This window comes from Staurois parvus, unplaced genomic scaffold (assembly GCF_062004578.1).
Source record: "Staurois parvus isolate SC_StPar_1 unplaced genomic scaffold, SC_StPar_1.0 ptg000040l, whole genome shotgun sequence".
In the NCBI taxonomy this organism is placed as follows: Eukaryota; Metazoa; Chordata; class Amphibia; order Anura; family Ranidae; genus Staurois; species Staurois parvus.
This window is the reverse complement of record NW_028317836.1, coordinates 573,462-590,541: the sequence shown is the minus strand read 5'-3', so window position 1 is coordinate 590,541 and position 17,080 is coordinate 573,462. Positions and strand designations below refer to the sequence as shown.

The following is a 17,080-nucleotide window of genomic DNA, read 5'->3' as shown; positions in this document are numbered from 1 at the left end:
TTGAAAATGTGCTGTTGTTTTACAGTCTACCTTCATATAATAAAATCATTTGTAAACAAAAAAAAAGACGGGCACTTACCTGTCCCTCGATCTTGTGGTGTCCTCCCCGCAGCCTATTTCACTGGCCAGCCTATGTTTCCAGTGCCGGCATCTTCAGTGTGGGCACCCAGCTGTGACAGCTTGCGGTTTCACATCCGGGTGCCCACTGAGCATGTGCGAGTATCTCTGTGCTTTGTGAATGGTCCCGTAGTCTTCTAGGACCTTTCATGTGTCCCAGAACACTACAGGGAGGGAGGGGGGAGGACAACCTCCGCTTCTGATCACCTAGGTGATTGCAGCAGAAGTGGGAGCGGGTACCTGTCAATTTTGGTTATCCCCCCAAAAAGGTGCCAGTGGGGTCCTTAACCACTTGCCTACCAGGCACTTATACCCCCTTCCTTACCAGGCCAATTTTCAGCTTTCAGAGTTGTCGCAGTTTAAATGACAATTGCGCGGTCATGCAACATTGTACTCATATGAAATTTTTATCATTTTTTTCACAGAAATAGAGCTTTCTTTTGGTGGTATTTACTCCCCGCTGGGTGTTTTATTTTTTGCGCTATCAACAAAAAATGTGCAAAAAACGTGAAAAAAAAGTTTCTTTGTTTCTATTATAAAATTTTGCAAACAGGTAATTTTTCTCCTTCACTGATGAGCGTTTATGAGGCTGAACTGATAGGCAGCACTGATAGGGAGCACTAATGAGACGGCACTGATAGGTGACACTGATGAGCTGGCACTGACTGGCGGCACTGGTGGGCTCTGACTGGTAGCACTGCTGGGCAAATGTGGGTGGCACTGCTGGGCACTTGTGGGCAGAACTGGTGGGTGGCGCTGCTGGGCACCTGATGATTAGTGCCAATCCCTCCACTGACAACTGTACTTTCCTCATGCTCTGACAGCTTGACGAAAGTGCAGTCAAGAACCGGCAATTGCATTTCCCGGTGACCAGTGTGTCATAGGATACAGCAATCACAGAGATCGCTGGGGGCATGCAGGAGAGCGCGTTCTGGGAGGACGTCATATGACGGCCTCCCAGAACTGGCCGGCTGCAGTGCAGCCATCATTTGGCTACCTGCGGTCATCAACTAGTTAAAGCAGGACTTCCCCTTTTGGGTGGAGTTCTGCTTTAACTTAAGCAAGAGATAACAGTGCTATAGTATCAAGGGGGGAGTGAATGTAGAGACTGAAACATGTTATATACTCTATAATATCATTTCTGGTACTCTCACAGTGGGAGTATAGATTTAGTGCTTCTACCTGTATGCAGATACCAGTGGCAGACGAGTGGGTGACCTGTCCGCCTCACTGAAAATTCAAACTGATAGTGTAGGTTGCCCAAATTGGTAAAACCCCATAAAGGGATAAAGAGCTAATGAGAGGAAAGGTGAAAAGGAAGAGAGCAATGGAGAGATAAGAGCAAGAGTAGTGAAGAAAGGGGTACAGATTAGGGGGGAGGAGAGGAGGTCCCCAGGGGGGAGGGTGTGTGCCTGTATAGAGCAGCAACTGAGTAGTGGGTTACCTAATGGACTCAGGACTACAAAGAGAGTAAGGTTTCATCAGAGTTTGAGGGTAGGAAATGGTCAACCCATGGTTGCCATAGTTGTTCATTTTTATGCACTCTGTCTAATAGGACGGCTTCTACTTTGACATGTATCGTGGCTCGAGTGACACTATTCTTAGTTTCAGTGGTATTGAGGTGGGGGGATTTCCAGGCCTTCACTATGGTTTGCTAAGCCGTGATGGTGATCTACAGGAGTAGTTTGAATTGCCAGTGTGTCACTTCTTGGGCCTTATGCAAGTAATGGAATGGACGCTGGTCAACCGAACAAGTCCAGTGTTGAGGAATGGCCTCAGCTGCCATTCTAGCCATGCCCTCTGATGCATTTCGCCCCGCCCACTTGGGCTTGGTCACACTGCATCCATCCCCTTACTTGTATTGGCTGACACTGGAATTGCTCTGACTCATGCTCCCTTCTTCTCACTTGCCGGTGGGGTGATAACTTTCCTTCCATCCATAGCTTGGAGACACACCATAAGGTATACTTCTTGGGGCTTGTTATTAAATGAGGCAGTGGCCGGATGGATATATATACTGTAACTTCTTCATAAAGAACTGTAGGCATATGGAATATTTTGCACCAATATGTTTGAACAACCGGGCAGGTCCACCAAATGTGGATACCTGCTTCAGAGCAGCCACATAAACAAGTCAGGGATTAGGGATGGATTTAGGGATCCGGGAAGGGACCAGGTACCAGTGCATGAGAGTGCTGTGGTCAGTCTCCATAGAAGCTATATTTTGGGAGGAGGATTTTGCAGCAGACCATATGTCTGCCCAATTGCTTCCAAATGAAGATTTAAATCCCATTCCCACTTGGATGTATATGGTATGGAGGTGTAAAGTGGTGGAGCTGGTAACTGTGCATATAAGGTGGAAATCAAAAGTCTGGCATGGGGGGTCATGTTTACATATGTGTCCAAACCTAGTCATGTCTGGGAGAGAGGTGTTCATGTGTAAGTGGGAGCAATACAAGTGTTTGATCTGAAGATATCTAAACATTTCAGATGTAGAGATTTTGTTGGAGTCACATAGGGTTTGGAAGGGTATAAAGGAGTCTGGTGTTGAATTAGACTAGCTCTAGCACAAGCATGAAAAGAAGATGGAGGCATCCATGTCGGATAAAAGCCTGGATTGAGGAGGTATGCCATGAGTGGGTTATGAGGTGACTGTAAAGTGTATCAGAACTTTAGACTGTCCCAGATAGATGGGTAGTGTTGAGTAATTGGGTGTTGGAGTGAGCGACGATCTCTTGGGTGTAGCCATAGTAAATTGGCAACTCATGAGGGGTTACAATCTACTGACTCTATAGTGACCCATAGGAGGGGCCCACTTTTACCGCGTGATATTTAGGGAGTTGAGCAAGATGTGCAGCTTGGAAATATTTTGCAAAGTTTGGAAGCCCCAGACCACTCTAAGTTTCAGTAAGGTACGGATGGACTGGGGTAGATGCAGTTTAACAGTGCCCCATACATAAGTGGTGGCATGACACTGTAATATGCAGAGGAAACAGGAAGGTATATTGTGACGGAGGGTAGGCAGGACAGAACACGCAAGGCAGATGGCAAACACACAAAGCTTTATTAATACAAATGGCAGTCACTCAATGGGGGATTGCAAGGGGGGTGGCAGTGCCCAGTATGGGAAATAGCAAGGAAGGGGCCCAAAATAATTGTAGTCCAGCCCCAGGGGCAAAGTTAATGTCTCTACAGCAGTTTGCAATCCAAACAGGGAAGTGGAGAGTGTAGCAAACTTGCTCATCAGAGTTGGATGCGGAGTTCCCCTTTTTCTATTCCTCAGCCCTCATTCCCTACCCCCTCCCTTCCTGAGAGGCAAACGTGATCTCCTGACAGATGGTGTGGGTCAACCAGGTTAGGCATCCCTGGCTTGGTGCCAGCAGTCTGGGGAAAATGTAACCTTTCTCACCTACGTTCTGATAAGGCCAGCATTTCTCAGAGAATTGGGAAGCACTGACCCCAAAACTGTGTAAGTCCACACATCATAAAACTGACCAGCAATTATTGGAACATTCCTCAGCTCAACTGTATGTTTCATATCATGGAGTATGAAGCTGTCAGTTTAATTCAGAGTTCCCCTGAGTATATAATAAAGTATTAAGTGAAAGATATAGATGGGGGGATAGACCAGGAAAATACTTAATGAGAGCCCTGAACAAGAAGAAGAACAGGAACTATATAGAAAAGATAAAAAACCCTAAGGGGGAGATGGTCCACTCAACTAAAGAAATCATTAAAGTATTTACGGAGTATTATAGAAAGTTGTATAACATCAGCCACCTAGGAACATCAAAAGAAATTAGAGAAGGTATTAATGAAAAAAGGAGGATATATTTAAAAAACGCGGGATTGCCAAAGCTTAGTGAAACACAACTGAACTCTTTGGATGCAGAAATTTCCCAGGAAGAAATAGAAGCAGCATTAAGAAGTACAGGGGGAGGGAAAAGCCCAGGCCCGGATGGTTATACTGTTAAGTACTATAAAAAATTTAGTGAAGTACTGTTACCAAAGTTAAAGAAATATATGAATGACTTGGGAGGTGGGATGGAGGGGAGGAGGGAATCCCTTCAGGCCCATGTAGTTCTCATCCACAAGGAGGGAAAAGATCCCTCTCAGTGCTCTAGTTACAGACCAATTTCATTATTAAACTCTGATACTAAGTTGTACGCAAAGGTCCTAGCAAACAGGCTGAAAGATCTAATGCCTGAATGGATCCATGGAGATCAGGTGGGCTTTGTCCAGGGGAGAGAGGGTAGAGATAATGGTTTGAGAACTCTGATGCTTATCCAGAAAAGTAGAAAAGGGAAAGCCCCGGTGGTGCTTTTGTCAATTGATGCCGAAAAGGCGTTTGATAGAGTGGACTGGGGCTTTATGATGGACAACTTGGAAGTGTTGGGGATTGGAGAGAGAATGCGGGAATGGATAGGTAAACTATATAAGGAGCCCACCGCAATCATTACGGTAAATGGGGAGAGGTCTGAATCCATTGGGATGTCCAATGAAACAAGGCAAGGATGCCCATTGTCCCCCTTGCTGTATGTATTGACATTGGAACCCCTGCTGTCAATAATAAGGAATAGTGGAGCGGTAAAGGGAATCCAGATAGAAAATATAGAACACAAAGTAGCGGCCTTTGCGGATGACTTACTGTTTTATGTAGGCAACCCCCGAATAACTCTACCAAATATAATGAAGACCTTGAAGGAATATGGTGAACTATCTAATCTAAAAATTAACCCAACAAAAACTGAGATTTTGAACATTAATATACCAAAGAGCGAAAAAGAAAAGCTACAAAAAGAATTCCCCTTTATTTGGAGAGAAAAAGATATAAAATACCTAGGAATAAAACTTGCTACCTCATATAAAAAACTGTATAGATTAAACTATATTTCTCTGATAAATGAGATTAAAGACGAACTAAAAAGATTAGAAGGAGGAAATCCATCATGGTTAGGACGTATGAACCTGATTAAAATGGTAATTATCCCTAAAATATTGTATAGATTTCAAATGATCCCGATCAAACTCCCAGAGGTGTTTTTTAAAATAATGAGAAAAATGTTAACAAGATATATATGGAGGAATAAAAAGCCAAGAGTATCATATGAAACACTAAGTAGGACTAAAGAGAAAGGGGGGATGGGACTACCTGATGTCAAGAGATATTACAAAGCAGTAATTTTAGCAAGAATCTATGACTGGACTTTTAATCACAAAGGGAAAAGTTGGGTAAAAATAGAGAATGATTTGAGTGGAATTAATTTGAGTAAAATGATATGGGTTCCAGCACATTATAGAAGAATTAAAGAGGGCACAAGCACTTACACTTTAATTGTTTTAAGGATATGGGATAATCTACATAAACACATGAAATGGGAATTCAACTCTATATTAATGCCTCTTGCAAACACGGAATTTTTCCCCCCAGGAAAAGATGAGATATCAGGGAGATGGTTTAAAAAGGAAGACATCCAATTGAGAGACATATTGGTAGAGGGGGAATTGAGAACATTTAAAGAATTAAAAGAGATGGGAGGAGATATGTTCACTAAAATAGATGAGTGGAAATATTATCAATTGAAATGTTTTATAGGAACTCTCCCAAAACCCTTGAGATTAAAAAAGGAGTGGAATATGTTTGAAAGGCTACTGGAAACACGTAGAGATGGGAAACATGGTGTTACAAAGATGTATAGAATACTTACAGAATTAGACACAGACACAAAGTTAATTTTTATAACAAATTGGGAAAAAGATATGGGGGTGGTGATAGATGAAGATCAACAGAATAGGATATTTAGACTAATTCACGAGTGTGTTAGTATGAGAGAAGTTGAGATTAACTATAAATGTTTGACACGATGGCATATTACACCGAGCACTGAGCACAGGATGAGGGAGGAGAATTCAAAAATGTGTTGGAGAGGATGTGGGGAAGAGGGCACGGTGTTTCACATATGGTGGCAATGTCCAAAAATCCAGGTTTTCTGGAAGACAATAGTCAAATTAATAGAAATAATAACTGGAAATGACATAGGATTAGACCCAGCCATGTGTCTCCTACATAGTGTTGAGACAACAGTAAATAAATACAAAGAATCAGGTGTATGGTACTACTTGAGTGCTGCAAAAGGGTTGATCCCTAGGTTTTGGCGGAGGATGGAGGTGCCAACGGAGGAGGATTGGATCAATAGGGTAAACCAGATTAGCAGAATGGAAAAATCTTATCATATTCAGGAAGATAGGATGAAAATATACTATTTACGATGGGAAAAATGGGAAAAATCGGGATTGAAAGAGAAATATAGAAAACTCTAAATTAGGAAGTTATTCGAAGTTACTGGGACCAGAGGGATTGGAGATCTTGCGGAGGGGAGGGAGGAGGGGAAGGGGGGAAATGAGGGGAGGGGAGGGAAGGGAAAGAAAAGAGGTAAATAGAAGGGACAGAGTAGAAATGTAGTGATATTTTTATGTATTGTGTCCCTTTTTAGGGAACTTTTGTAATAATGTGAAAAATCAATAAATATTTAAATTAAAAAAAAAAAAAAAAAAATTCAGAGTTCCCCTGACCCCAACCCCCCCTTTCAGAGGGAGTTTTAAAAAGAGACAGGCTAGCAAGTCTGTGAGTGAGAGTTTTAAGAGAGATCTCCCAGCTAACATCGAAGGAGAAGATAAAGAATCATCCTGCTCTGCAACCTGGATCTGCAAACCCAGGCCAAGGGCAAGTAACTTAACCCTGTAATTTCCTTCCTATTATCTCTGCTGTGTCTTTATATACATATATATATATATATATATATATATATATATATTTTTTTTTTTTTTTTTTTTTGTGACATCTCTTTGTAAATATTTTATTGCACCTGTTTGACTCTTTTAGTAATAAATCTTTCTTTCTGAAAGTGTTAAACTGTTTTTAAGCGCTTACCTGCAATTCACGAATTCCTGCCTTTTGAAGAGACGCTACTGTGTTTGTTTACTCCCTGCCCAATTGGCCTGTAGGTGACTATATTGGACAGGTGACTTTTCAATCATTATAGTGTATTTCTGACAGAGTTTCCTTCTTCTCTGTACAACAAAAGACAGTGGTGGCAGTTTGAAAGGGTTAGTTGCATAATTAACCCGACCCAGTAACAAGCGCATTCAGGCTGCAGGCACCGATTGTAGCCCATTAGCTGGACAATCGCTGTGCTGGGTGCAGCTGAGTGTGGCCTGGTTACGAGCGTCACACCACGGTTTTAGATCGGCCGGTCCTTCGGTCACGAGTTTGGTGAGAAGGTCTGGGGTCTGACGCCGTGGGCGTGACGTATTACTGTTAGTCGCGGTCGTGCGATTGTCGCATGTTGGTGGCGGCAACCGTGCGATCCGTGACAGAGAGGGAGTACAAGAACAGTTCAGGGAAAACAGGGGAGCATACACTCACAGATCCTACAGGGGTGCCCGGGTCCACAGGGGAGCAAGGTAATATGGCATCAAGTACTTGCCCTGAAACCGGAGTATGCATGGCGTAGTCCATGGTAATAATCCCCACCGAGTCCTAGATGCCTGCAGAGGGCAGCTGGTGTAGTTCTCCCCCTATCCTTGAGGCTTGCAGTGGGCAGCTTGTGTGGTGCTCCCCCTTATTGTTGGGGCTTGCAGAGTGGCAGCTTGCAGAGGTTTCCCCCTTCTCTGGGGCTTGCAGTGGGCAGCTGGCGTGGCTCTCCCCCTTAGCTTTGGGGTGTGCAGAACGGCAGCTTGCGGAGGCTCCCCTTATCCTTGGGGGGTCTATGCAGAGTGGCCACGAGGGTCCCGTCTCATCTGGGATCCCTCAGTGGCTTTGCAGCGAAATGGATGACCAGGAAGAGCTCGGCATCAGTCTCTTAAACCTATGCAGGATGCTTCCCGGTTGTCCTGGCAATGGTGGGCAGGCCGTGGGTGGTGAGCCTCGTTGCTCGGCAACAAGGCACACCCCCCTGGACACGGGTCGCACTCTCATGAGCGCAACCTTTGTCCGGTGGCATCTGCAAGCGCGGAAACTCCCCGTGCATGCAGTTGCGGATGCCGGGACCGTGCGGAGTCATTCTGACTCCGCAGAGAGGCGTGAACCTCGCTATCTTTTCCCCTAAGGCCTCTCAGAATGGGGAGAAAATAGTGGCGGAGGAGAGAGGAGCCGCACCTGTTGTCCTGCACGACTCGGCTTCAAAGAGCCGCGGCAGGACGAGAGGCAGCAGGGGGGAAGGTCATCCTGACGGGGGAAGCAACTACTGAAATGGGAGCTGAAGAGAAGTGAATTGGGGGAAACTGGCTAATGAAATTGGGACTGGAATGCACTTTGAAGGGCTGAAATGTACTATATTTGGGAGGGAGATATAACAGATTTGGGCACCCTGGCAGCACCTATATTGTGACATTATATATATATATATATATATATATATATATATATATATACATATATATATATACATATATACACACACACACATGGGTAGGACCCAAAAAAGGTATAATATTTTGGGCAGAATTGTCATTTTTTACAACCGTGATACAACCATCCATGAGAGGGGTAGTTTGGACCAGGATATCATAATATTAGTAAGGTGTGTTAACATAGGAGGGTAGTTAGCAGAATATAGAATACTGAGGTCTGCCATCAGCTTGGGTCCTAAATCAGGAATATATTGACTGGACCAAGAGAAGGGTGGAGGACGTTGAAATGTGACACAGTTAAGAAGGGTAGAGAGATATTAAGAGCTGTAGACTTTTTGGGATTCACAACCAGGTCCGAAATCACTGCAAATTGGTCCAGGCATTGGATAAGGTTGGGTGCTGAGATCAAAAGGAGAAGACATGAAGAGATTGTCATCAGCGAAAAAGCATAACTTATGATGATGACTGTCGCAAAAGCGCGCATCAGAGATGGACACGGGTCAGCCATTTTGGTTTCAACCTTCATCTTGGCGAAGGGACTAACCATCCTAAAATATATTTTCCTGCATCCTCCCCCCTTTCCTCTCTGTTCAGCCACAGCGACATCTGGTTGTGGGTCACTGGCAGGCTAGAGCAGCAGGGGGCTCAGAGCTACAAAGCCCCCCAAGAGAGCCAGAGTCTCTCTGCCAGAGAACCTTTGTAATTTCTCACCTCATAACTGAGATAAGGCAGCTTTTCCCAGGAATTGAAAGAAATTGTAACCTCATAAAACCAGCTCAGTGTAGGTGGCAGGATCAGATAACTTCTGGTAAAATCAGTTTTTCCCCTATGCTTCATATCTTGAAATATGGAAGACTTACATAAAAACTGGGCACCTCATCAGATAGCCAATGCACAGACTAACGTTTTGATTGGTCACTCATCCACCTCAGATCACCAGGGGAGCCAAAACATAGAACTCGTACACCGTGTAACATACAATTTCATAATTCATATCTACATGATCCTTAGACTTATCTGCATAATAAAACACCCGCGGAGAGATTGTCGCTTGTGCAGCTGGGAAGTTATAGGCCAGAAAATGAATTATGAAAGATGCTGGTTCTAATTTTGGGCTCCGCCTGCTAGTCCCTACCTAAACAGAGTATTGGTCAGTTACTCAGAGCCACCCCCCTGCTGGGGGACTTTAAAAAACAGGCTAGCAGGCCTAAAAAAAAGTTAAAAGACATCTCCCAATTCTTAACATCAATATACCATCCGGGGAGACCTTTTGCTCTGAAACATGATCTGCTTCCATTCAAGGCTTAAATGACAAGTAACCTAACCCTTTAACTTCTCCCTGTTATCTCTTTGTTGTGCTGTTTTATATATATATATATATATATATATATATAAATCTTAGTTACATCTTTTCTGTAAATATTATTATTGCACATGTTTGACCCTTTTAGTAATAAATCTGTCTTCTGAACGTGTTGAACTGTTCCTATAGCTCTTAATTGCAATTCACGAATCTTTGAAGAGATGCGACTGTTTGTTTTAACCTCTGTATAACCGGTCTGCGGACCGTTTTATACAGACAATTATTTCAATCATTATAGTGTATTAGCTGAACCCCGAGTTTCCTCTTTCTCTGATAAAAAGGAGGTGGTGGCAATGAATGGTTAATTGAGTGATTAACCTGACCTAGTAACAAGCGCTATGAGGCTGCAGGCACAGATTGTAGTCCATTAGCTGGAAAATCGTAGTGCTGGGTGTGGCAGTGTTACGCACGTCACATAGTGGTTTTAGATCGGCCAATCCTTCGGTCACGAGTTTGGTGAGAAGGTCTGGGGTGTGACGCCGCGATCATGACATATTGGACGTCGCGGTCGTGCGATCGTCGCATGTTGAGGGTGGTGATCATGCGATCCTTGACAATGACCGCCAAGTTCTAATCCTTTAATATTTGTGTTATTTCTTATCAGCTGTGCTAAAGGTTAATTCGCTAGAAAAGGATGGGGGCAAGGGGCAGCCTTGCCTCATTCCCCTTGTGTGGAAGAAAAGGTCTGACTTGTAACCCACGTACCTTAAGTAAGCCCTTGGGGAGGTGTAAAGGGATGATATCCATTGGAGTCAAAGGCTTTTTTTATGTCTAAGGAAAGGAAACAGCCGGGTATGCGGCGTATGCAAGCTGCATGTTCTAGCAAAATCACTCTGTGGTCTTGGCTTGGCAGAGGGCGGTTTAAAACCCATCTGATCCTTGTGTATCAAGGTGCCTATGATGGAGTTCAGCCATGCAGATAGGATTTTTCTAGGATTTTAACATCCAAGTTAAGAAGGGAGATTGGTGTGTAATGAAGCCATGTGGTGTGATCTGATTGGGGTTCAGGTAGCATAGAAATGACTGCGGTTAGGGAGTCTGAGCAGAAAGAATAACCTTTGAGTAAGGCATTAAATGCATTAACCAATAAAGGTGGAAGGAGGTTAGTAAATATTTTGGAATATAGGGCTGTAAGCTGTCTGGGCCAGGCCGCTTATTAGACTTTAGGGACTTGATGGAGTTCGGGACCTCAAGTTCTGTAATAGGTGTTTCCAGGGAAGAACATTGAGAAGCTGAGAGTGTTGGTAGAGATAGGCTTGAGAAAAGTTCAGTGGCCTGCGATTCATCATAGGAGCCGGTCTCAGAGTATAATTCTGCTAGATGTTTGTGGAAGACCTGTAATATTTTATTAGGATGGCTGGTGTGTGAAGTTTTTGTAATCTTTAAATGGACAAGTCTGTGTGTGTGGTCTGAGGTTCACAGTCCCAGGGCTAGAAAAGTGTCAGGTTTGTTTGCGTTCACATAATGTTTATGCCTGGATTGGCGTAGAACTTTTTCATCTGATTCTGTCAAGAAAACATTTATTTCTAGCCTGGTCTTGTCCAGGACAATCTATGAGAAGGTGAGGGGTCTGATTGGAAGGCTTTGTTGGCCTGGTGAAATGAGCTTTCTAAGCGGTGATGGATTGCTCGCTGTCCTTTCTTGAGATGTGAGGCTTGGCTGATACAGGCTCCTCTAATTACAGACTTATGGGCTTCCCAAAAGGTCAGGAGAGAGATGTCATCAGTTGTGTTATGTGTCAGGTATTCTTTGATGGCTAGTTCAATGTCCAGTCTGTGGGATGGGTGAGCCATTTAAACTCCATGTACTGCTAGTTTGTTGGGGTACAAAGGAGGAGAGGGTCAAGAGGACAGCTTTGTGACCAGTCCAGGGGTAAGGTATGATGGTTCAGGATAAGAGGGCTGGGGACATACCTCTAGTCAGAAATATATGGTCAATGTGGGAGAAAGTTTTATGTGGATATGAGTAGTATGTATAGTGTCTTCTAGCTGGGTTAGCTTCTTGCCATGTGTCTATGAGAGAGCGTTGTTGGAGTTGTTGCTGGAAGGAGGATGTGGATGGATAAGAGGTTATGGGGGTGTTAGATTTCCAGAGTTATGAAAAAACTCTATTAATATTTCTAGGTTCTTGTAGATGGTTGTGGGAAGAAATCCTTATGAAAACCAGGTCAGTATGAGCAGTGTGACTTTATTTGATCACACACCAAAAATACAAAGTCAATAAAAAACAGTAAATTCAGACATATGTAGCTTAAAATGAAATAAAAATAAAGAATAAATTGCCTTGGATATTAGGAAATAATGTAGTTCCTTTGCATAGCTTAGATAGAAGTTTTCTTGGCCTAGTTTAAGAAATGACCATGTGAGATTCAATTTCTTTTGTTCTTTGTCCAAGCATGTGCTTTGAGTAAGAGTGTGTGAAAAGAATGTCTCTGTGTGTGTGAGTGAATGAAGTGAAGTGTAGTCTATCTGAGAAACTTCTGCCTCGTTGTTTGAAAAGCTGCATACTTAAAATGCATGAGAAATTAGATCCTCCCATTAAGCTTTGTTTCAAATTCGCGGGCTTCTAAACCACTCCCATAATCAACTCCTAGTTTGAATAGAAACAGATGTTCCCATTCAAACCACCAAGTCATTATCATGATTGACATACAGATTATGAGAAAGGTTTCTAAAGTTCTTATATTACATACAACTGTCAAAATCCATGATTTATGACTACAATTTAAACTCTCAGACTCATTAAACGAATTCACAGTATGGTATACATTACATGAGTATTTTAAAAGAAAACATGACTTTAAACCTCTACTGATTACCTAGACTCAAACACAAATAATTCACATCTGACCACTCTAATACAAAACCTCACATTCACATCCAATTAAGAGGGAATATATATATATTCTGCCAGCATATATTTCAAAAACTACTAAAGACCGAATTAAAGTTTGGATATTAAAAAATTAATATTACATTCCCCTCTGAAATATGAAATTCATATTAATTTATAACAAGCACACATCATTTATATCACAAACACTCAGGTTTTGATTTAGTAATCTCAAATGTATCATTATTTGTAACTGAGTCAGCATAACCAGAAAGTAGTTTCCTCTGAAGTATATCTTGTAATAGATTATCTCCTTTCCTAATTTCACTTCTAACTCGCTTATAGAAACTGTTCATTTTACACATCAAACATAATTGAAATATAATACATAATATGATAATAATAAAAATAATTATTACAGGATGTAATAAAATATTTCCTGCTGCAGATGCAATTGAAGTTTTTCCCAACATTGATACAGTACGTTTAAATTTTGACCACCAAGAATGACCTGAAAATTCAGACCATTCATGTTCTATATCTTTTAAACTCCCTTGTTCATGTTTAAATAATATTTCTGCTTTTTGAAGTTCATCTGATAATGCTATCAGTAAACCTTCATCTTTTTGAATAACATTTGCCCAATCTCTCCATGGGAATTCATCCACTTGAGATATATTGTACTGTATGGGAAGAGCACTTATATTTTTCATAAGCATGTTTGTTAAATTCATTCTCATCCCATTAACACTTATTGCTGAAATATCTCCTTCTATACAGAACAAACCTCGACTTAAGTTTTCTGTATGTGTACAAGAAGAGAAGAAGGATTGAACCCTTTCTGAGTCAGACATAACTTGAAAACAAACTTTCTTTTTATCTACAATTGAGATTAACTCAGAAGTGGTTTTAACCTTTTCTATCCTTGCTGAACATAGAGTATGGTTATGGTAACAAGAATGAAATATACCTTTGTCTTGATTAGGTAGACAAATCACTTTAGACTGAAATTGTAAACATGAAGACAGATCTAATTGTTCTAACTCAAAATTATTATCAGTAAATGCAAAATCTGTATATTGCAGATGGTAATATAGTAACTGTGTGTTGCTAACTGGTAATCCCAAGACAGTGATTGGAACCAATATTTGTTCTTTTCCTGCTACAGGAATCATTGAAGAACTATAACATATGTTCTGATAACATCCAATCCACTTATTTACCCACAGATCAGTATGGTTTATGGCATATACATACTCTCTTGGTAAATTTTGTACAATACCTATAGGAGTTATTCCACTTTGAAAAGCTTGAGCTATTATTTTAAAATTTGTGGAATATTCCATCTGAATTTCTAAACATGCTCTGGCTATATGGGAATGCTGTTCACTTGACATTAAATTAAGAGTAATATTCTCTAAGTGTAATATAGATGGACCCATAATATTGGCTGTTTTAATCACCATATTTTCCAATATTTGATTCAAGTTTCTTTGTACTTTAATACTATTGCTTCCCACTAAACCGGCTGTCTCGAGATCAGACTTTAGTGTACTAATGTCCATGCTATTTGTAATACTACCAATAGAACCTATTCCTCCTAAAATACCTTCAACTATACCACGTTTATTCCTGTGAGGATTCCTAATATCAGTACCAAACCATCTTTCAATACCTAATTCCATGTTAACCAGATGTTCTTTACATTGTGGAAACCTTGTTGAGATTTTCCATTCTGAAATGTTAAAGTTCCACACTATAATAACAAACTTTCCTTCTCTCAACAGAAGTCTGGTCTGGAAATGGTTAATTTGGAAGGGACTGGCTGGAATAAATTTCTTATCCGTGCACTGTGTTCTTTTAGGGGATAGTACAATTACATTTGTATTTACACATTTCTTTGGATAATTTTCTATTGATATGCAGCATTCATATATACCTGTATCATTAATTGATATAGTGTTTTGATGATACACAAAGTTATCATTATCCCAGTTCAAATTACCAAAAATACTTTTATGGATAACATCAGTTTTATCATGAAGAAAACTTCCCAAAAATTCACCATTCCTTTTCCAAGTTAATAATGAATTTTGAGGTAGGTGTATTTGTATATTACACATCAAATTCAGATTATCCTTTCCTTCTACAAGTCTTAATGATTGAGGAGATATTTTTATCTCTGGGACAATCAAATCTACCACAGTAACAATTACTTTGACTTTAGTTTGAACCAAAGCTCTTGTCACTTGGAAATCCCATATTTTCACTATGTCCTCTTTTTCATTACCATTAATATTCAAATGTTCAGGATCAAGAAAGTGTGAATAACTTTGTAATTGATACCAAATATCTGTTTTAGAACTTCCTATATTTCCAGTATTTAACATGTCTATGGAAATATCTCCTGACCAAATAGTAGGTTCATTTCCCTTTAAAACTATTAACCAGTATCCCATATCGGATAAATTACATTCAAAGTTACTAGTTTCGTTATTGATCCTATAAAATCCTTGCATTTTAACAAATTTTGATTTAGACTCTATTTTAGCTCTAACTTCAATATCATTATTATGAACGAAATACAATTCCGAACAACAAGTTCTACCATAACCTATGCACATATATCCTAGCAAGTCTTCAGCTGTATTAATGTTACTGTCTTTAGGAAAAAATCTTTTGTTCCTAATAAGTGTAGTGTTTTTCTTATGTAGGGCTTCAGTCTTGTTAACTTCTGCATTGCTGGAAAAGTTTATGTTGTAGATTACTAATATTGTCATTGTCACTAAGAAAATAATCAATCCTGTAATAAGTCTTTTCTTTCTACTGCTTTGATTTTCCTTATGTTCTTTTGTTGTAATGTTTATTTTTCTTTGGAATCTGCGATGCTTTGTTTCTTCCGGATTTTTGAAATCCATGTCTGCAAAAGAAATGCAGTATCATTATCTCGGTATAAACAATTTGCATTGGTCACTGTGCATCCACATTGTTTGTTGTCTGCGCGCATTTTTTACTGAATTAAGAGGTCTTTGCACTTGTACCATTACTCCTTGAACATCCAAAATATCAAATGGACCTTCCCAGTTGCTTTGCCATGGTCCAGTTTTTCTGAAAGTTTTTACCATTACTTGTCCTCCTTTTTCGAACTTAGAAGAATGTGGAGGAACCATTTTTTGCATGCGAGTAGCTGCATGTGGTACAATAGTGTTCAGATTGTCTTGCAACATCTGTAACCACTTTGTTTTTTCTATTGCCTCTTTTTGCGGCGTTGACAAGAACGGTTCATGGGGAAAAACAATACGCATTTTCCTTCCTGTCATTAACTCAAAAGGAGAATACTGTGTTGCAGAAGATGTTGTACTTCTGACACTCATCAGAACCAATGGTACAGCATCAACCCAAGTATTTCCTCTGTCTAATAACATTTTTGCAATCCTTGATTTGACAGTCCTATTCATTCTTTCCACAATACCTGCAGATTGTGGATGATAGGGCACATGAAATCTCTGTTGTATACCCAAGATTTTACACATTGCCTGCATTATTTTACCTGTGAAGTGGGTTCCTCTGTCACTACTGAGGTTTGTTGGTATACCCCAGACTGGAAAAACATGATTAATTAACATTTTAGCAGTTGTTAATGCATCATCTTTGCGAACAGGCAAGATTTCAATCCATTTTGAAAAAACATCAACTACAACTAAAGCATACCTGTACCCATTTTTACCTGTAGGTAACGGTCCTATATAGTCTAGTTGTAATGTGGACCATGGTCCATCTGCTGGAGGAGTTCTTTGTAATGGAGGTTTTTGACCCTTTGGTCGAGGATTCACTTGAGCACAGATTAGACAAGATTGAACTACACTGTCTACTGTTTCTTCCATTTTGTCCCAGTAAAATTTTTCCTTGAGTATTTCAAGCAATCTTTGTTTACCTATGTGACCTAAGCTTTCGTGATTGTACTTTGTAAATTCTACCTGTAGATGCTGCGGTATAACAGGACGCAGAAACCCATTTAAGTCATGATACAAAATTCCATATTCACATATAAAGGGAAATTTTGGATCAACCTGAGAAGCAGAAAGAGATGGATCCCTTTTCTGTTCTTCTGCAAAGGAGGGAATCTGTGTGTCTGTCTTCCTAACAACATTAACTGAGACTGGTTCAGACTGAATCACTGGTACTCCATGTAAAGCTGCTTCCTTTGCTAAGAGATCAGCTGTTCTATTGCCTACACTCATCTCATCATTGTCCTTCCTATGAGATGGAATTTTTACAATTGCATAGGCAATAGGATTTTCCTCTGCTAGCTTAAAAATTGATTCAAGAGTCTCTTTGTGCACTAGGACTTTGTTA

At 40.7% G+C, this 17,080-nt stretch overlaps 1 protein-coding gene across 1 annotated transcript; it reads right to left on the bottom strand.

Moving 5' to 3' along the window:
• Positions 1–12,576: 12,576 nt before the first annotated feature.
• Positions 12,577–15,618, bottom strand: LOC149470520 (uncharacterized). Its single transcript, XM_089663005.1, has one exon. It carries the CDS (start codon positions 15,502–15,504, stop codon positions 12,925–12,927), a length of 2,580 nt encoding a protein of 859 aa, XP_089519131.1. The 5' UTR covers positions 15,505–15,618; the 3' UTR covers positions 12,577–12,924.
• Between the last annotated feature and the right edge of the window lie 1,462 nt (positions 15,619–17,080).